The 18,484-nt window shown below is 43.4% G+C and overlaps 1 protein-coding gene across 7 annotated transcripts in view; it reads left to right on the forward strand.

The window, feature by feature from the left end:
- Positions 1–18,484, forward strand: part of CUX1 (cut like homeobox 1) — a 271,634-nt gene that overhangs the window by 99,383 nt on the left and 153,767 nt on the right. For all 7 annotated transcript variants that reach the window (XM_064677781.1, XM_064677784.1, XM_064677783.1 and 4 more), the window contains exon 3: positions 7,627–7,674. In XM_064677781.1, coding sequence (XP_064533851.1) covers positions 7,627–7,674 — 48 coding nt within the window. The remainder of the gene's footprint in view (positions 1–7,626; positions 7,675–18,484) is intronic.

Below are 18,484 nucleotides of genomic sequence, written 5' to 3' on the forward strand. Positions count from 1 at the left end.
TGGCAGATGTGCTCATCTAACAACATCTGCAGGTCCTTAACAAAGCTCTGCACCGACTCATCATCCTTTCTATATGCAGGATATAGGCCTGACCCAAGTCCTGGGAACAGCAGTTCCTGGATTTCACTGACACGTGGTTGTCCTGCTGGCAAGAACAGTGCACTTCAAAGGCTCTGAAATATTTATTTGGTGTATCAAATGCTTTTTCATTACATAAATGAAATAACCATCCCAGTTCTGCTGACCTGGCATGATACAGACGTGGTTTTTCCCATGACAAAGGTCTGTCATGGCATGTTTGGTGTCACCTCAGCCTTCAGTGGGGACCACAGGGTTTGACAAGAAGGCAGGACAAACTTAGCAGGAGGGAAAATCTCCATGGAGCCATTAGCCAGTGTGTAGCCTTTTAAATTGTTTGTTAAAAGCAATGCTGGATTTTCTGCATGTATTGGTGAACTGTTACAAAAGTCATCCTTTTTTTTTTTTCCCCCCTCCTCCTACTGAAATTTTAGTGACCAGGCTTTTCATTTCATTAGAATTACCTCCTTCCATAGCTCCACCTGACTCGTTTTTGTTTAAATTAATTTTTTTTTTTTGTTCCCTAGCAACTCTAGTTTTTAAGTTCTAAATAGTTTCTGTTCAACATCTTTCCTAGCCAGTGTTAACTCCCTGGTTTATAAATGACAGCAAGGTTTTAACACGATACTAAAAAGCATCGTTCACTAAACTAATTTGTAAAGTCAGTTAAAAAAATTCTTCTTCTATTATATCCAGTGCATGTGTGTATATATACACACACTTACCTACATATATATATGGGTGCAACAGTTGTGCTTTGGCAGAGGGGATGTTTTAAACAGTTGTGAAGGTAACCAGTCTGTTTGGACGTTGCTGCACAGGCCCAGAGTAAACCTGGTAGCTTTTTGTTTATTTGAACTTGGAAGAAGCCATGAGAGGATTCCATTAAGACTCAGCAAAGCGAGTGGTCCCATTGAAAGCAACGTGCCAGCCCCAGCTTTGCAGAGATCACTGCCTTTAGTGCCTACTTTAAATGTATTTACAGTCTTAGAGTTTCTGCCTGAGAGGCACCACAGAGCCCAGGGTGGTACAGAAGTAGTTAGTGTTTCCAGTGGTGTGGATATATATTTTTGGGCAGTTCTGGTTTTGTTGTTTGGTTGGGTTTTTTTTGGTTTCATTTTTCTTCAAGACTTTCATCCCGGATGCTTCGTTTTTCCATGCCTGGGAAGAGCATGTTTTGCCACCTTGACAGTGTGAAAAGACCAGCCCCCAGTTTTTTCCTCCCTCTAGGCCCATTTCCCTGTGGTTTGGTAGGATCCACGTTGTCTGGAGTTTGGTGGAAACCAGGGTATTTCCACTCTTGAAACTTCTCCGTGTGTCGCCGTCGCTTCCTTTGGGATCGTCATGTGGCTGCAGTTCTGCAGAGTGGTCTGAAGTGGTTAAACAGCAGAAATTCCCTCTCTTTTCAAGGAATCTCTGTTAGTGTTTATTCCATGGGCTGGTTAGGCCCCGTTTGTAACCTCTCTGAAGCTCAGGCATCTCCCCTCGAATTACAACACACAGGGTTTTGCTTAATATTCTCCTTGAAGATGAAGCCTGTGCTCACTAAATCAGCCCTTCACAAATGGAATATTTTTTTTCACTTCTCACTGGGTGGGTCCATACACTGAAAAATAGGTCAAGAACAGTAATCTAAATCTACTGCTAATAAATAATTAAAGCTAATGGAATTTGCACAAGATCTGTGAGCTGAAATATTTCCGAAAGTACCGTGGTGTACGTTTTGCTACTGTAAATCAAGATTTTTTATTTATCATTGTGCTAGGGTTGAAACATATCTATAAATGTCACTTTAAAAGATTTTTTTTTTTTTTTTGTACAGAGAAAACACTGGCATGTTAGTGTATTGAGATAACTAAAAACATCAGAAAATTGATAAGATCATGATTAATTCTTTAATGATCGGATTTCAAGTAAATACTTCAGCAGCCTTAAGCAATAAGAGGTTTTATATCATTAAATCATAGTGTAAATTGAGCAATTAATTGTTTACTCATATGATTTACTTTGCCTTATATTTTAGGAATTAAGTCAGTCATCTGAGCTATTGTATAATACCTGTTTGAACAATTATTGAGGATTTTAGTTTCATCTCTTTTAGATTAAAGCAAAGTGGAACTTGCTGGAACTAATTAAACATAAAGACTTAAATGTTTCCCTTACTCCACCCCCAGTCACGTGGGCCCAGGATTTCTGACGGAAAAAAATGGAATATTCTGGATTTTTCCATAAGAAAAAAGAAATAATATTTAAAACTTGTGTACTGGTAGTTGAGTGAGTGATCCCCACTCGCTCACCCGTTTCCCCATAGCAGGGTGAAGCATCTGTGCTCGCTGCTCTCTCTAATTAACCAGCAGAACTGCTTACGACTAATTATAGTTAACTTGCTGATTTGTGTGTTTCGCAGCGACAAGTTGTGTCCTTGAAGTGTGTAATAATCAAACACACCTCGGAAGGTGACGCCAGCGCTCTTCCCAAATCCTTCACGCTCGGCTGCTTTTCACCTCTCCCCCTTCCAGCTGCATTTATGGGAAGGAGGAGCTCGACATTATGGGCATAAAAGCTGTGTGGATGGAGTGTGTGGAGCCCTGGCTGTGAGGGCACATGGATGAACATCCTCCCAGTTGCTAGAAACAGATATCCATCATACCAACACGCTGCCTCTGGAGAGGGAGGATCAGCCTGGTTCCCAGTTCTTGGCAGGAGAGTTCCTCTTCAGCCACGCTGTTTTTTCTTTATCATTGAGTCATGGAATGGTTTGAGTTGGAAGGGACCTTAAAGACCATCTTGTTCCAACCCCTGCCATGGGTAGGGATGTTTTTCACTAGCTCAGGTTGCTTCAACCTGGCCTTGGACACTTCCAGGGATGGGAAGTGTTGCATGTTGATGAATGACAGGTACCTTCCTGCACAGTCAGTATATACTGGGAGTTGTCTGAGGTTTGTTCTGGGTTGGGTTTTTTCTTTTTCTTCCTTTTCATAAGTTCTCATAAGAAAGTATGTGGAGTCAGGTTGTCCAGCCCTGCTGATTCGGAGCACGGGGCACTTGTTCAGTGCCCTATTCCAAGTGGGCAAACAGGGAAGGGAACACAAAAGGGGAAGGCGGCAGGAAAGCCGGAGCATCTCGCCGGTGATAAGGCAGCTCAAAAATAGGTTGTGACAGCTGAGCTAATGATGTCACCGATGCTGATACCAGTGGGCTGCTTCTCATGATGATTTCTGTCCCAGACACATTCCCCAGCCAATGCCTGTCTCCAGCAGTCGATGTGTAGAACCATCCATAGGAAACGTGGTGCAGGAGAGAACACTCGCCCAGGTTTGGGGTTTGTTTTGTTTCACAAGGGCACAATACTTGTGTGGGGATGATAAAGGTGTGTAGGTCAAGCTCAGCCTTGCTGGACTACTTTATCAAACTGGGGGTCAGAGGGCTCTTGTTGTGACATTTAGAGATAAGCATTTGGGAGGTAAATGAGATGGAGCAGCCTGCAAAGAGATCAGAAGGTGCTTGTGTAGCTTCAGACCTCAAGTAAATTACAGATACAGTGTTGGTAGCCTGAGCATTGATGTGTCCTTTGTACTGTACACAGTGTATTAAGATACAGATAAATAATGCAGTTTAGTTGGCAGAAAGATGCATTTGTTGCCCAGGATTTTAACTTAGATTTATTCTTGGTTTATTTTCTGTGGAGTTATTTTTAATGAGAATGGAAAGGCAGCTAAAAATTATGTGGATTCAGATTTCATTGTGTAGCTACTTGATCAAAATATAAACTCTTTGTTTATACCCTTGTAAAAAGAAAACACTATACTGGTTCTCAGCGATCAGATTTCATTCAGATAATGATACAACATCCTAATTCATAGGCTCTGCTTCAGATACCGAGTTTGTCTGTGATACAGCCTTTTTCAGAAAACTGCTCTACCCCAGATAAATCATCCAGAGAGAGAGAGGATGCACATATTTAGATGGCACGGAAAAATAGGCTAATAATGGGATTGTATAGGAATACTCAAATATTTCAGTGTGTTTATGTTGATAAATTATAATTTGTTTTAACATTCAGTTGCATGTACCCTTTTCAGCTGTTCTGCTTGGCTGCAGTGGTTTGGTAGCTGTGTGAGGGCTGGAGCTGGATGCTTTTCCTGTTTTGATCACAGCCCAGGCAGTAAAGGCCACCACACTTTAAACAGATAATAAATCATGCGGTGTCCTTGCTAACCAACACTGCAGATTCCCCCGGGTCTGAACTGAACGTCCTTCTTTCTGTTCAATTTAGTGTAAAGAAGAGAAAATTCTATTTGAAGTTAGGGTAATATTTCCAGACAAAGTCTGATGAGGAATTTTTCCAAACTGCCAAAAATAAATCTCCCCGGCAGAGTTGGAGCTGGTGACTCGAGGCATATGTATTCCTGACTTCTGTCTGTTTATTTTTATTTCCCTTTTATTGTGAGCTGTCTAAAGTTTTGATGTCGTTTCGTCAAGGAAGGAATTATACGAGTGGCCTATAAACTCTTTCCAAGGGGGAGGCTGGAAGAGAGGAGTGAAGAGAAAAACTGGTGTGAAAAAGGGGTTCATGCATTTTGTGATGGCTCCTGCCATTTATCCACTCACCTGCCTGAAGTATTTGATTGTGTTCAAAATGCTGGAGCTCATTCCTCGCAGTTCCTTTTCTAAACCTGTGTGCTCTGTGAGGGTAATGGCAGGGGGATGCTCTGTCTCAGTTGTTCAGCTGCAAGAGATTTCAAGTTATTGTGAAGATTTCAAGTTGCCAGAGCATTTTACTCTGTTCAGGTGTGTGCTCTGATGACCAGCGTGTCCTGGGACTGCCCAGCACTGATTGCAGTGGGATAACCAGTGGGACTGAAGCACTTTGAGCTGCCTTCTCCTCTAGCAGGAGATGTTTTACCACCACCAAAAGCCTCTGTCTGAATCAAGCACGTCAGGTTTTCCCATCATGGCACGAATCTTGCTTGGTAATGTTCTGATGGCTGGGATGAGTGTTTGGCATCCTGAGTTCACTAAATGAAGGCTGTGTGGGAATCAGAGTTTGTAGCTGAAAGCTTTTCTCCCTGTTTGACAGCTTGACCAGCTGTTTTCGTGCCTTTGGGATGCTCCTTGTATTCCTTTCCTCCCCCCCTTCTCTCCCTCTTTTCTGTTATAAACAGCCAACAACATCTCTCATTATTCAAGATGAATAAGAGGTGAAGTCCTGACATAGTTTATGTAATGAAATAAAAAGTGCTGCAAATCCTGTCTTTCAGAAGTTTGGATGTGTCAGAGGATGCAGTTAAATAGCAGGATCTTGCCATGCAGACAGAGAGGGGCAAGGATTACATTCTGCTGCCTCTGGATCTGGAATTAGATCTCCTGTATTTCTGCTTTCACTTCTGACATCGCTTTCATGGCTGGTGCCAAACTAGTCAGTAAATTCAGAGGCAATACCAGGGACAAAAGCCCTAAAACCAGTGATTTCTGACCAGCTGATATTTGTATTTCAAGAGAAGCTTTGCTTGGATAGTATAATTTTTCCTGATTTTATAAAGGGTGCCAGTATTTGGACTGTAAATCTAATTCTCTGCGTGTAATTTTGCTGTGCATTAAAACCTCCCATGCTAGATTTTGGCCTTGAATGTGGACATTTATTTTGCCATCCTGGTTATTGTTACTGTCAGCATCGTCAGGTTACAAAGAAAACATGTTATAAAACCTGCACAGCCCTCGGGTCTCCCTGAGGAGGCAGGGAGTGGGGAAAAGCTGCTCAACCTGCCAGTTTGCTTTGGTAGGGGTGTAATTTGTAGGTGGTTGTGATATGCAAGGACAGTACCTAACCTTTTCCTTTCCCAAAACAGGCAGCAGGAGATGTCAGGAAACGTTCAGGTGACTTGGCTTGGTCTGAGAACAGAAGCACAGTTCAGTTCAGTGTGAAGAGGGAGCTTAGAAAGCTGCAACATTATCCTTGATGGGGATTAAGCTGTATTTTAGTGCAATAACCATGTCAGAAGTGAAATTTGGCTGATCATTTGTCTTTGATAGCTTCATTTGCCTTTGGCCCCCTAAGCCATTTCTCAGGGAGTGGGAGAACTCCTGATACTCCAACTCTCTGCATGACTTGTCATTTAAATGACAAAAATCAGTTCTCTCAAAAGCCTACTTTTCCTTCAGGAAAATCAGATTAAATCCAGGGCTGAGAGTGTTTTGGTGAGTGGTTTAATGTCCAGTATGTTGCCTGACTGTAGATGTAAAAGTAAATGTGTCGGAAAAGAGACTTTCCCAACTTTTTTAAGGTCACCTTCTTTTCCAAAAAACTCAGGGCTTCAACAGACCCTTTTTATAGAGGGAAAATACTTCAAAGACCTCTTTATGACCTCTTGCAGGAGGTTCAGGTAGCTCAGGGACTGTGGCCTGTGTGGAGGTGGGAAGATTCCGTGGTTACAGGAGCACTTGGTGGCTGTCCCAGTTGTGAGTCATGTCCCCATGACTCTGGAGTGATGGGAACCTGACAGAACCTCACCTGGCCCTAAAAATGGGCCTTTAGCACCCACACTGGGTCTGGTCAGCTGAGCCTTGGAAGTCTCCAAGGATGGGAAATTCACCTTCTTCCCAAAGCAGTGCTGCCCTTCTAAATGCAGCATCATTTTACTGGTTTTTACCTCTGCCAGGTTTATTCCTGGGTGTAAGTTCACCATGAGGTCAGTGCTCGTGTCTTGTCAGTGGCAAAGCCAGGAATCCAGCATCTTGGCTGTGCATGAACAACATTGTCCTCTGTAAAATTACAGGATTTTATTCTTCAGGCATGCATGTGAGGAGAATGATGAGAATTCAAGTGAATTAGACCCAAACCAGCGTAAAAGTGGAGCCACAGAGAATTCAATGTACAATAGATATACCTTTTTTTGTCCTAAGTTATCTTGGTTGCTAAGTAAAAATATGCTATAAACCATTAGATTGGTTCTGTGGGCAGTATTTTAATGACTTTTATAGCACTAGGTGTGTTGTGATTTGGAAGAAGAGATTTTGAGTTACAACAAACAATGCTGTCATCTTAAATGTGCTCCAGTTCTCTGATGGCTAAAATCAGAGCACTCCTGAGAAAATAACAAATAGAAATAGAGATTTTACAAAATAGCAGCACTCTTAGTTGAAATGATGGTCCAGAGTCATCTTCCTTTAAGCCTGGCTCCCATCTGTGGGAATTTCCTTGGCATAAGTTCAGAGGTGTAGCTGCTGTGGACGCTGATAGAGGCATTTACTTCTAATCTCATTAATGTTTCAGCTGAATTAGGGGACTGAAGGCATTCAGTGCTTACCCAACATCAGCACAGTGTTGATAATTAATACCATTTGCAGCAGATACAGGTGTATGTCAGGCTGGGAATTCAGACCTGTTCAAAGTGAATTCCAGGTACACTCCTGTGTCAATCAGAGCCCCCACAGAATGGGATCAGAATTTAAGCAGCACTTCAGAACCAAAAATAACGTCAGGAAAAACCTGACAAGGACCCATCCTTTCAGATTTTTCTGATGGAATGTCTCGCTTCTCTCTTCCAGGACCTGCGCAAACAGGTAGCTCCGTTACTGAAGAGTTTCCAGGGAGAGGTAAGAGCTTATTTATGCTTCTCATCGTGCTTTTTGTGCTGCTTCACACGAGCCTGGTGTGCTGGTGGTCTGTGAGCGTGGCCAGGTGGGCACAGAGCCCCTGGGCAGGGCAGGGCAGGGGCTCAGCCCTTTGCATTTTGCTGCGTGCAGGATGTGTGTGTGCACCTGAAGGGTAAGAAAGATGGAGAGGGACTTTTTTTGCAAGAGCATGGAGTGACAGGACAAGGGAGAACGGCTACAAACTGACAGAGAGTAGGTTTAAATGAGGAAGAAGTAGGTTTAAATTGGGAAGAAATTCTTCCCTGTGAGATTGGTGAGGCCCTGGCACAGGCTGTCCAGACAAGCTGTGGCTGCCCCATCCCTGGAAGTGTTTAAAGCCGGGTTAGATGGAGCTCTGAGCAACCTGGTCTGGTGGAAGGTGTCCCTGCCCATGGCAGGGGGGTGGAAAGAGACCTTTAAGGTCACTTCCCATCCTTTCTGTGATTCTGTGATACACTGGGTTTGTGCTGGACAACCTAAACTGGCCACACCACTTTGCTCTCAGCAGCCCTCAGCATCTCCTCCCCGTGGCATGACCCAGGTGGCACATCCAGCTCGCTGTGCCTCACCCACCTCAGGGTTTGAGCTCCTCATGAGTGCAGTGTAATGTCCTTACACAACACGTGAGGATGCTACAAACAGTTCTCACTGCAAACCTTCTCAGCTGTAAAACATTGTATTTAAGAGGGCTGATGGCAAACCTTAAGTTGGCAGGTGTTTGTTGGAAAACCAACAGAAAGCATTAACAGCTCTGGTGCTGGCTCCGACTTTGATTTCTCTTCACACCACTGAGAGCACACGAGCAGAGTGCTCACGAGTTTCAAAGCCAACTGTTGTTATTTTGAAGTATTTCTATAGGCAGGGGCAGCTGGGCCAGTTAGAGAATTTTCCATTTTTGCTGTGGCCAGCAGTGGGGTGCTCACTCACGGGAGGCCAGATGGGAGCTGTGGTACCACCGCTAGGAAAACATCCGGGATGGAGGCTGCAAATTCCATTTGTCCTTATAAAGATCTGTGCCTGTGTGGAGTGGTGGATACAGGTTTTAGCTTATACTCTTACACATTATAGAGCTGTGCCCCTAAAGTTATCCAGGAAATATGCCCCTAAAGCGTGTTTGCAGGAGTCAGCACAGGGAATTAGGTGCCCAGCTCCCCTTACTGAGGCTTGCATTTGGACATCCTGCTGAATCCGTATCCCAGCTAGGCAGTAACTCCTCATTTAAAAGCAGTGTGGTAGTTTTTATTTTACAACCCAGTTTCCCATGTATTGCTAGAAATAAATAAATAAACATGACAGCTTTGTCCTTGATGTATCTAATAGACATTTGTGAGAACAAAGAATGACTTGTGCGAGTCCGTTTGCCAATGGAAATTTACACTTTAAAATTGCTCTGAGTGGATTGCAGTGCTTTTAGAACCTTTTTCACTTCAGTTTCAAGCTTGCAATGCACTGACTGAAAAGTGTATGTGTGCTTTCAGCACTGTTTTTCATGAAGGGGATGTCTGAGGATCAAATAAGAAGCATAAATCCAAATTTGGCTACAGTGAAGAAGATTTCCCCGTTAGATCTCGCCAGAGACAGCTCCCTGTTCCTGTGTATGGCTCATACACACTCCTCCTCTGTAGTTTTGCTTCACTGATACAAAAATTAAGTTTATTTTGGTACAAATTCAACCTCACAGGAGTAAAATTTGTTGGTAGAAATCCCCTGTTATGTAAACAAAGCACAAATACGTTACAAGATTGTGCTGCTGAATCTGTGAGCTGGTGATTCCAGTCTCCCTAATCTAGACAGGGTTTTAGAAACCTAAAAAACCTGAACTAATTATGATTGACTACATAAATGCACAACATTAAGCTGTGAATTGTGGTATTTGATTATAGATGTAATTACTGTATCTTGTTTTGGAGACAAATCAAAATACGAAGGATATTGGTCTGTTCTGCTGAGTTATATTTGATTGTTCAGGATATAGATCTGGTTTCTGTTTGTTGTTAAGGCTGACTTTCTAAAAGATCAGGAGATGAGTGCTCCAGGTATCTCAGGGACAAGCTGTGTTAAGCAAATAGGCTTTTCCCCATTTCAGATCCACTGGAGATGCCTTGATTACCAGTTCCCAAGATGGCTTTGCTGGACACCCACCCCCTCAGCCCCGTGGGATTGCTTTGCAATTGTGTGTTACCTGTTAATTGATATTTAATGTCCTGGGAGAGCTGGCAGAGGGACCTTTTGGCCACACAGTACCTGTGGGATGTGAGCAGGGAGGAGGAAGGAGGAGGAGGGCAAGAGGTGCCCTGCTTTTACTACACAAACATCAGTTTTCAGCCCCAGATTTGTCCCTGGAATTGTTTAAGGCCAGGTTGGATGGGGCTCTGAGTAACCTGGTCTAGTGAAAGGTGTCCCTGTCCATGTCAGGGCACAAAGTTTTGGTTTTTTTCCCTTTTTTGCTGGCTTAGTTTCCCACCAGGATGGTTCAGAGCAGCAGCTCAGTGCAGGGGGGAGGCCAGGAGAGCAAAGGCAAGGGCAGGAGCAGAGCAAATGTGTCAGCTCAGGTTGACTTAAACTGTCCTTGAACTGAACCTTGGTGAGCCTGACGTGACTTGGAGAGAGGTGAAGTTAAGCTCAGGTATTTCTGTATCCTCCCAAGTGTGATTTATGGGAGCTGCTGGTAAACCTGGGGCCAGCTGACTTTATTTAAACAAATCCACAGGTCACTTTAGCCAATTTTTCTTTCCTTTGAACATGGAATATTGATACTTCCCCCCATATTTTCCCTTTTGTATAATATGAATTTCTAAATAAACCCCCAGTACAGAACATTCTGTATTCCTTAGTTATTTATCTCATTCATTCAGATAAAAACTGTTTCAGTTATCAAATAGCCAGTTTCCATTAGTAGCTGGAAATAACTTTTTTTGTATAGATCTCAGTGTGCTAAGTAACTGGATTTTTTTATGATGAGTTAAAGTAAAAGCATTATGAAATGAAATTTAGCGTACTACAAGTATTAAAATGCATTCCTAGTTCAGCAGGAGACTCTATTAATTCATCACTGGAGAATAGTTTCATTATGGTACTTTTTCCTTATTTAGGATTTTAATGGAAATTTGAATGCAGTTTTCTAATTGAGCAGAATGTTGTGTCTGATTCAAAGCTGATGGTATTGTTCTTTTGATTTTTGTGAGTAACTCTTCTGGCTTTCCTGAAAGATTTAAGGTCTGGATAGTGCAAAAAGGCTATTGTGAGAAGACAGTTAAAGTCATTCATTTAAGAGTTGTAAAATTCCTGTCACTTCTGTCTTAAATCTATCTTTTTTTTTTCTTTTTCTTACCATTAACCTGAGGATGCAACTTATTAATGGTTTGCTCAGCCTATGCTGGGCTAAATACAGGACAGAATCAGAAAGAGGTTAAAGAGCTTTATCATCTAGTCATGAAATGATTATATATAATTTGCAAGGCCCTCCTGCAAGCAGCCAGGTGAACAAGCTGTGCTTTGGGTAGGTCACTGTGCTTTGCCATGGGCACATCAGTGCCTGGATGTTTGCACATGAAATCTGAAAGGAAGAAAGCAGAAGGGAGTTGATGGTCTCGGGGCTGCGTTAATTCATGGAGCTGAAGTTGTGGTATGGAGATCTAATGTTGGAATCCGTATTTGTGAAGTCATCAGACAGATATTTTAAGGCTGGGAAAGGATTTCCTGAGGTCATTACCATTCTTTTCATGTGGCATAAGAGCACTGTCCAACAGTAATGCAGTAATCCCTCACTTGGGGAACCCTTTAAGGCACAGGCTCCGAAACAACGAACTGGACTTGCTTTCTGTGAAAGCCATTTCTCATGTTCTTCTCACAGAGCAAGTGCTTTTAAGGGTATTGCCATTCTGAGGAGACCACTCTGGCTCCCCACTTAGCTGAATTGCTCTTTAAACTATTAATTTGGTCAGTGGAGTAATTTAATAATTTTCCATATGCAGACAACAGAAGCTGAAAATCAGTTTGATGTGCTGGAACTCCTAATCGTGCCTTTGAAGGGGTACTCTAATAATGTGTGTGCCTAAACCACTACAGACCTACATTCCTTCTGCATTTTGAAGTATTCCTGAGCTGATACCTCATATATTTTATTTTTTTTTTTATTTTACCCCCTTTAATTTCCTCATGTTAAATTTCCAAACCTAATTAATACAATTTCTTTCCTGTAGGTTCACTCCATGATGGCTCAATTAGAGTAGCAGTAGAACTGTGGTTCAATATTCAGGCCAGCTTCATAATTGAAAACACATTTTCTTCTCAAAAGCTGCAGCTGGTTTGGTTCTGCTCATGCAGAAAAGGATATAACCTTGCATAACATAGGAAATGAACGGTTGAGAGAGAAGCCAAATTCAATTTCAGTCAGATATTTTGAGGATAAGTCCATGATCTATGGAAGCAAGGGAATGAAAAGTGTGTGTATGTGGAAAGCAGCGTGTTCAGCACTCTATTAATCACGGCCAGCCTGGGTGCTGTTGTGTGCCTTGCGTTAGCACTGATGCTCGTACAGAGGCTGGAGAGCAGCCAAGCACTCCAGAAGTTAACCTCTTAAAGACCCTGAGCTGCTTTCTGTTGAATAAATGTAATTTTGTGGTCAGAAATAAATGCTTGTGATGTAGCAGGAGCTTTGAAAACAACAGCGTGGCAAAGCTATTACAAATTGCTCTGTGTTGGGGAAGTCAACAGCATACATCAAAATCCAGCGCTGTGTTTGGGCCCAGAGCTTCCCTGCTTTTCAGTGGAAGTCCCATTAAAACACTGCATTTACCAAAATGGAGTAAAGTGAATATTTTTGGCGGTTAATTTTCTGTTAATGTCCCCTCCACATCTCACTTCTCTTCCCCAAAGCTGTTGGAGAGGGGAGAGGTCACGGCCTCCTCTTGGGGTAAAGGCAGCTCCACAGCCATTCATTGCTTTGTTTACAGAAGTGTGTAAATGATTATTTATTTATTTTTGGCTGGCTTGATTGCAGTTTAAACAACATCTTTCCTGAGGAAGGTGATTTAAATACACTCCAGCATCTCGAAGGCAGATGCGCTCTCCCTGCCGAGCACGTGGGGCGGCTGCTGCAGGGTCAGAAGCATCCCTGGGAGGAGACACTGAGCTCCAGGTGATGGACAGAACTTAGAGACTCTCAAATACGGTCAGAACCTCTCCTGTATGACCCTGTATGGCCATTTCTCAGCTGTGGGGATAACGGGCAAAGTCCCAAACATAACATACCCCACCAGGAGCAAGCGACAGGCACCGAGCACCTTCCTGACGCTCTGGCAGGTTCCTCTCCATCCCATCCCATGTGCAGGCAAGTTGTACCGAGACAGCAGGTACTGCCAGGGCAACTTTGGGGAGGCTGAGCCCAAATCCTCTGATTTTTATATAATTGACAAAGTGCTGAGTGCCCGTTGGCAGCTGGTGGGCTGTCTGCACGGAGCCCCGCTATGCCGCTGCCACGCGTTCCGGGGAGACGACAACGGTGCTGGGAAACTATTTCTGCAGGATTCCGACAGGCAGCCCCGGTTCAGTTCGCAGGGTCAGGAGCATCTTCTCATCCTTGTGGAAAAAAAAGAGAGCTTGAAGGGTGCTGGAAGGAATGGGGATAGGAGGGCTGGGCTGGGTGAGGTGTTCTGCTGAGCGTCGTTGAGAATCCAGTCCCTGCTTCTCCAAATACAGAATTATCTCTGTATTTATTACAGAATTACTCTGAGGCTCTACACAAATCGGTGTCTGGTCTTGCTTTGTCATAAAAGAGAAGCAAGAGGGTGAGCTCAGTATAAAATACCAGCAAAAGGTTGCATTTTGGTATTTATGTGCAGGTGGGTTTTGCACAAAGGCTGTTAATGTGCTCCTTCTTGCACGGATTCCTCTGACCTAATTTTTTAAAATATCTAAATGAAAGTTTGGATTGACCATAACAGAGAGAAGCGATTGTAGGTTCCAGGTCACTGCTCAGAGGCAGGAGGAGAAGTGGGCAGGTCAGAGCACCCACTCACCTTATGTGAAGCTCCTGGGAAGCTGGAGGTGATGTGGGATAGCCCAGGCTGCTCTGCCCTCGTTGGAATTCTGTTTTCTCCCCTTCCTCCCTGCCCCACTTTGCTTCACCAAACGTGGCTGGACTGGCAGATGTTCTCTATCCTTGTGCTCTTGCAGAACCTCGAGGATCAGAACTGACATCTCTCCCCATTTAGTGACAGAGCAAATGATTTGCTGATCTCTTCACTAGAAAGATGTTCTTTCAGTTTTGGGGGAAGGATGTGTCCCCTGTTTCAAAGTCATCTCTTTCTTTTAGCTTTGTAGCATTAAGAGAATTCAGCCTGTGCTGACTGAGGGGAGAGGATGGGATGCAAAGTGTAGAACTACAAGGGTAAATAATTATCCATGTGCATGAGGTGCCCCAGCAAACTTGGGCCTCCCCAAATCTGGTTTCACACAGGGTTCTTACAGCCCTTTAAGTTCAAGTACCACATGATTTGACTAAACACAAGCACCCACGTTATTGATTACTAATTGGAGTAAAACTTTGCAAATCAACCCTGTTTCTGCAGTGTTCCTGCTGCTTGTCTGTGGATCCAAGTGTCCCTGGAGTTACTGATCTGTGGCACCAGAAAACACTGTGAGGGTTTAAATAACGTGTCAGATGGGCTGAGATGTGTCAGAGGGGCTGGGATGCTGGCATTAGCTTGGTGTTCAGGCATATTCTTTGTCCTTCACAGACAGCTCTAAGCTTCCATGAAGCCAAGTCCTTATTTCCAGAGCCAGGCTGTCCTTCAGTTTGTTTTACTTCAGCATGAAAAATACCAAAGTCTCCAGTAAAATTCTAACACGTCATTGCATCGGAGTGTATTATATTAACTAATGTAGATATTAACAAAGTCAATCCACTTTCATACTATAAAGACTGATCAATAGAATAGTGAGGGAGGGGAATTCTGTAACATTTGGCACTCTGACCCTGCTTTTGCCATCTGTATTTGTCACTCTGCTTTCGTGCTGTCCCCGATCCCTGCGGGTGCAGGACCAACGCCGGCGGGTGTCCTTGCCCTGGCCCGGGGTGTCCACCTCCTCCCTCCTGCTGAGCCCAGCAAATGCACAGGATGAGTCAGTTCAGTGTGCTGGCATGATGGAAAATAAATTCCTCTCCCTCTTTGCTTAGTTTTTCATCGAGTCACTGAGCTGAATCATGCAACAGCAGCGCCGGGGCTGGAGCTGATGCAAGAGAAGCGGCAGCCGGTGGCCTGAGGCAGGAGGAGGGATCTGGGCTGCTCTGCTCCCCATGGATGGGTTGGGAGCTGGGTGAGAGCAGGAGCTGAGAAACCCGAAATGCAGAGAGAGGGGTGAGGAGGGAGGCACGTGGGTTACCCGAGGCTCCAGGAGAGGTCCAGCAGGGAAAGCAGCCCCGCCGTGGCCTGATCCCAGGGCAGGGTGGCAAACGGCACACGCGATTTCGAGCTGGCAGTATCTGGAGGCACATGTTGGGCTGGGCTGTTTAACTGGGCAGGAAGATCAAAGATTGGCAAAGCAGTGAGAAGCTGTCCTGGGAGAGCGAGGGAGCGGAGCTTTCCTCGGGGGATGGCAGCGCTGTTTGTCTGGGAAAGTCAGGATTTATCTGGGCATGAAAGGAAGGGAAGGTTTTAAGGGTTCAAGGTTGCAGCTGTTTCGCCCCGGAGGGAGGCAGAATTGAAAAGTTGAGGGATTTGAGTCCTTCTTAAAGCTCTCTTCTTGACTTGAGGTTAAACCAACAAGGTGGTGAGGCGGGGATGCTCTTCCCAGGCTTTTCCCTGGTATCATACCTGTGTCCCAGCCCAAGCAGCTTTGTGAAGCAGATTGGTATTGGATCCACTGTGAAGTCCTTAATTCCGTTCAAGAATTTATAGCCCAGCTAAAATCCACACCATATGCTTTAAGCAGCTGCACAGAAATAATTTTCTTTTTAATTTTGCTTCAAAACTCTTTCTGATTGCAACAAAGCTAAAATACAGTATTTTTTTTACTTTTTCTTTTGTCAGCGGCAAAATAAATTAACTGGGTTGGTGAACTGTATATTTTTATTAATTTGAAAAATTATAATGTCATATTTTTCTTAATTTATTTATTGATAGATGGATATTAAGAAATTGAAATCAAGCCAACTGGGTGCTTCCTAATGCACACACACAGAGGGTTGTAGAGCTGTTGTGCTGCATCACCTGAGCAGCTGATGGACAGTTTTATATGAAAGAGCAGCCAAGCTCTGATGTAAAGGCTTCAAAGCAATACTGGTGCCATTGCATAGCATTAATAATCTTACTATAACTACCATTTGATTCCAAGGCAGCCATTCAAGAATATAGCTTAAAAGAATGGTGCATTAATGAGCTGTTATTGTGCTTTTCCTTTGGTTTAATATGTTTCTTCCAATTCTTAATGGCATTTCGGTAACTTGGAGTAATTGAAGACAAATGGAAAAGCTTCGTGATGCAAAACAATACAAGAGAAGATGTGTAGGGGAAGGGGGATGGGTGTCTCCTTAAGGCATCTATTTATTAAAAATCAGAACAGAAAAATAGGTTCTCTTTTAAGTGATTTATTTTTGTGTGCAGGACAGTGAAAGACAGATCTTTAATGTTAAGGTGGTTAATGAGAGTGAGGGTTACAACTGAAGAACAATGAGGATAAGTAGAAGAGTTGAGGCTACAAAGTTCCTGTTTAGCATAGTTGTGTTTGTGGATCTGCAGCTAAAGGAACTGTGAGTAAATCACTGATGCTGGACAGTAATGCTGGAGAGACACAGCATTGGGATCCCCTCACAAAGGAGCTGTCTTGGGAATTTGAGTTCAGCATCCCAAACCTTCAGCTTTGTTGAGTGATCCGAGTGGATCCAAGAGGAGCAACACATGTGCCACTCTCATGGTCTGAAATGTGTTAATGTGCTGATATCCGTAAGTTCAGAGAATTTAAGTGTCAGTGCAGGATGTGCTGGCATCTGGCAGCCCAGCTTCCTGGCAAAGAGCTTCATCATCCTGTTTCTTCTTTAAATTCAGGAATGCAGCTGTGCAGCCTTTGGTCTGACTGCAGAGGCGGTACCACGTACAGCCCAGAGCATCCCACCTCTGCAGACCTGCACACAGCAGATTTGGGGGGCAGTAGACACCAGGCTTGAATTAATGCTGAAATTTCTTAGTGCATAAAGAGTGACAGATTCCAAACTAAAGCCACAGACTTGGCTTTTACCTGTTTGAACCTGACTGGACGCAGCTGAAACAGGAAGAGGCAGCGTTCAGATAAAACCGCGTTCAGCACCTTCCCTCACGCAGGTGCCAGATTTATGGTGCTTGTGTAAATGTGGAGATGAATCCATGATGACATTCTGATTTTAGCCAGGTGGAGTTGATATTAGACTGGGGCCAAGTGATCCTGAGCTAGGCTGTCCGTGCTTCCAGGGGAGCGTGCCAGGAGTTTGGGGCAACAAGCAGCAAAGCGTGGGAGCAGATCCCAGAGATTGTCATGGCAGGGAGATGATTCTGGAGGGGAAGGATGTCACTCAGGCCTCCAGGGTGACCTCAAGACCCTGAGCAATGACTCGTGAGAGCACTTGACCTGGAAAAACAAGGTGGATAAGGAGGAGCTCTCTCAGAGCTGTGTCTCGCCACGGCTCCCTCCGTGGAGCTGCGGGGATGTTTTAAAGCTGAGTGAGATGAGGAGGGAGGATTCCTGGTGTCTCAGCTCCGTTATCGCACTGCAGTGCCAGTGGTATTATCAAGACAAATAGTATGCCAAAACTTAAAAGTGAACATATGTTTATGGGGGTGGTGGGGAATACAGAGGTCACTGTTGTTTCTTTCTGCTCGGAGAAGACATAATGGGGCCTGGTTTAGATAAATTAAGATTTGGAGCTGAGCTCGTGTCAAGACAACGCGAGTGTAATTATAAGTTGACTTCTTTCAGGGTCCCTGAAGTTTTTAGAGTCAAATAAAAATGTTCAGCAAGAGTTTTATAATGTAGTTCAACTGTTTAATGTGAGCTGATTGCAGCTCAGCCTGGTTGGCTCCTGAACCAATTTTACTTAGATTTGAAAAATTTTCAGTGAACTTCCAAATGCTTCCATGTCATTTCAGTGCTCTGTTTCCTCTCTTTTTGGACTTCATTTATATTTTGCTATTTTTTATGCATTTTTCATCCCTTATTTCCTTACACACCTTGGTGCTGGCATGCTTAATTATTTTTACATTCCAGTTAAAGTTGTCATGGTGCTTTTTCTAAATTTTATTTTAAGGTATAAAATAGAGGCAATGCTCATTTTTAGTAGAACTTTAAACCAGGCACGTTGATTTATTTTTTTTTAAGAACTAAAACATAAAACCATATTTCTGCCTGGTGGGATTGTTTGGAATTCTGGTTCTGAATTTAGAGGGGGGGAAAAGGTGTAAAATACCTGTGATTTACAAACTGCTTCCTTTGGAAAGTCTCTGATCTCCTTGGAAGATGTTGTTTCAATTCTGGTTTATATTTCCATCACTTTATAACTGGTGAGGACTGAATAAACCATACCTCTTATAATACTTAGGGAGAATATAAGTACAAATGCTCTTTATTAAAATGTGGAGAAACTGTAATAGGCAAACAAATCCATCCTGTTATTTCTCAGAAATGGAAGCATTTTAAACACTTTGGCTTTCATAAAAGGGGCAAATGAATTTTTCAAAATACAGTACAGAATCAGTGCTGTAATGCTAATTGTATTTAATAATAGTAATTTAAATTTGGC

Source organism: Pseudopipra pipra, chromosome 21, assembly GCF_036250125.1.
Source record: "Pseudopipra pipra isolate bDixPip1 chromosome 21, bDixPip1.hap1, whole genome shotgun sequence".
In the NCBI taxonomy this organism is placed as follows: domain Eukaryota; kingdom Metazoa; phylum Chordata; class Aves; order Passeriformes; family Pipridae; genus Pseudopipra; species Pseudopipra pipra.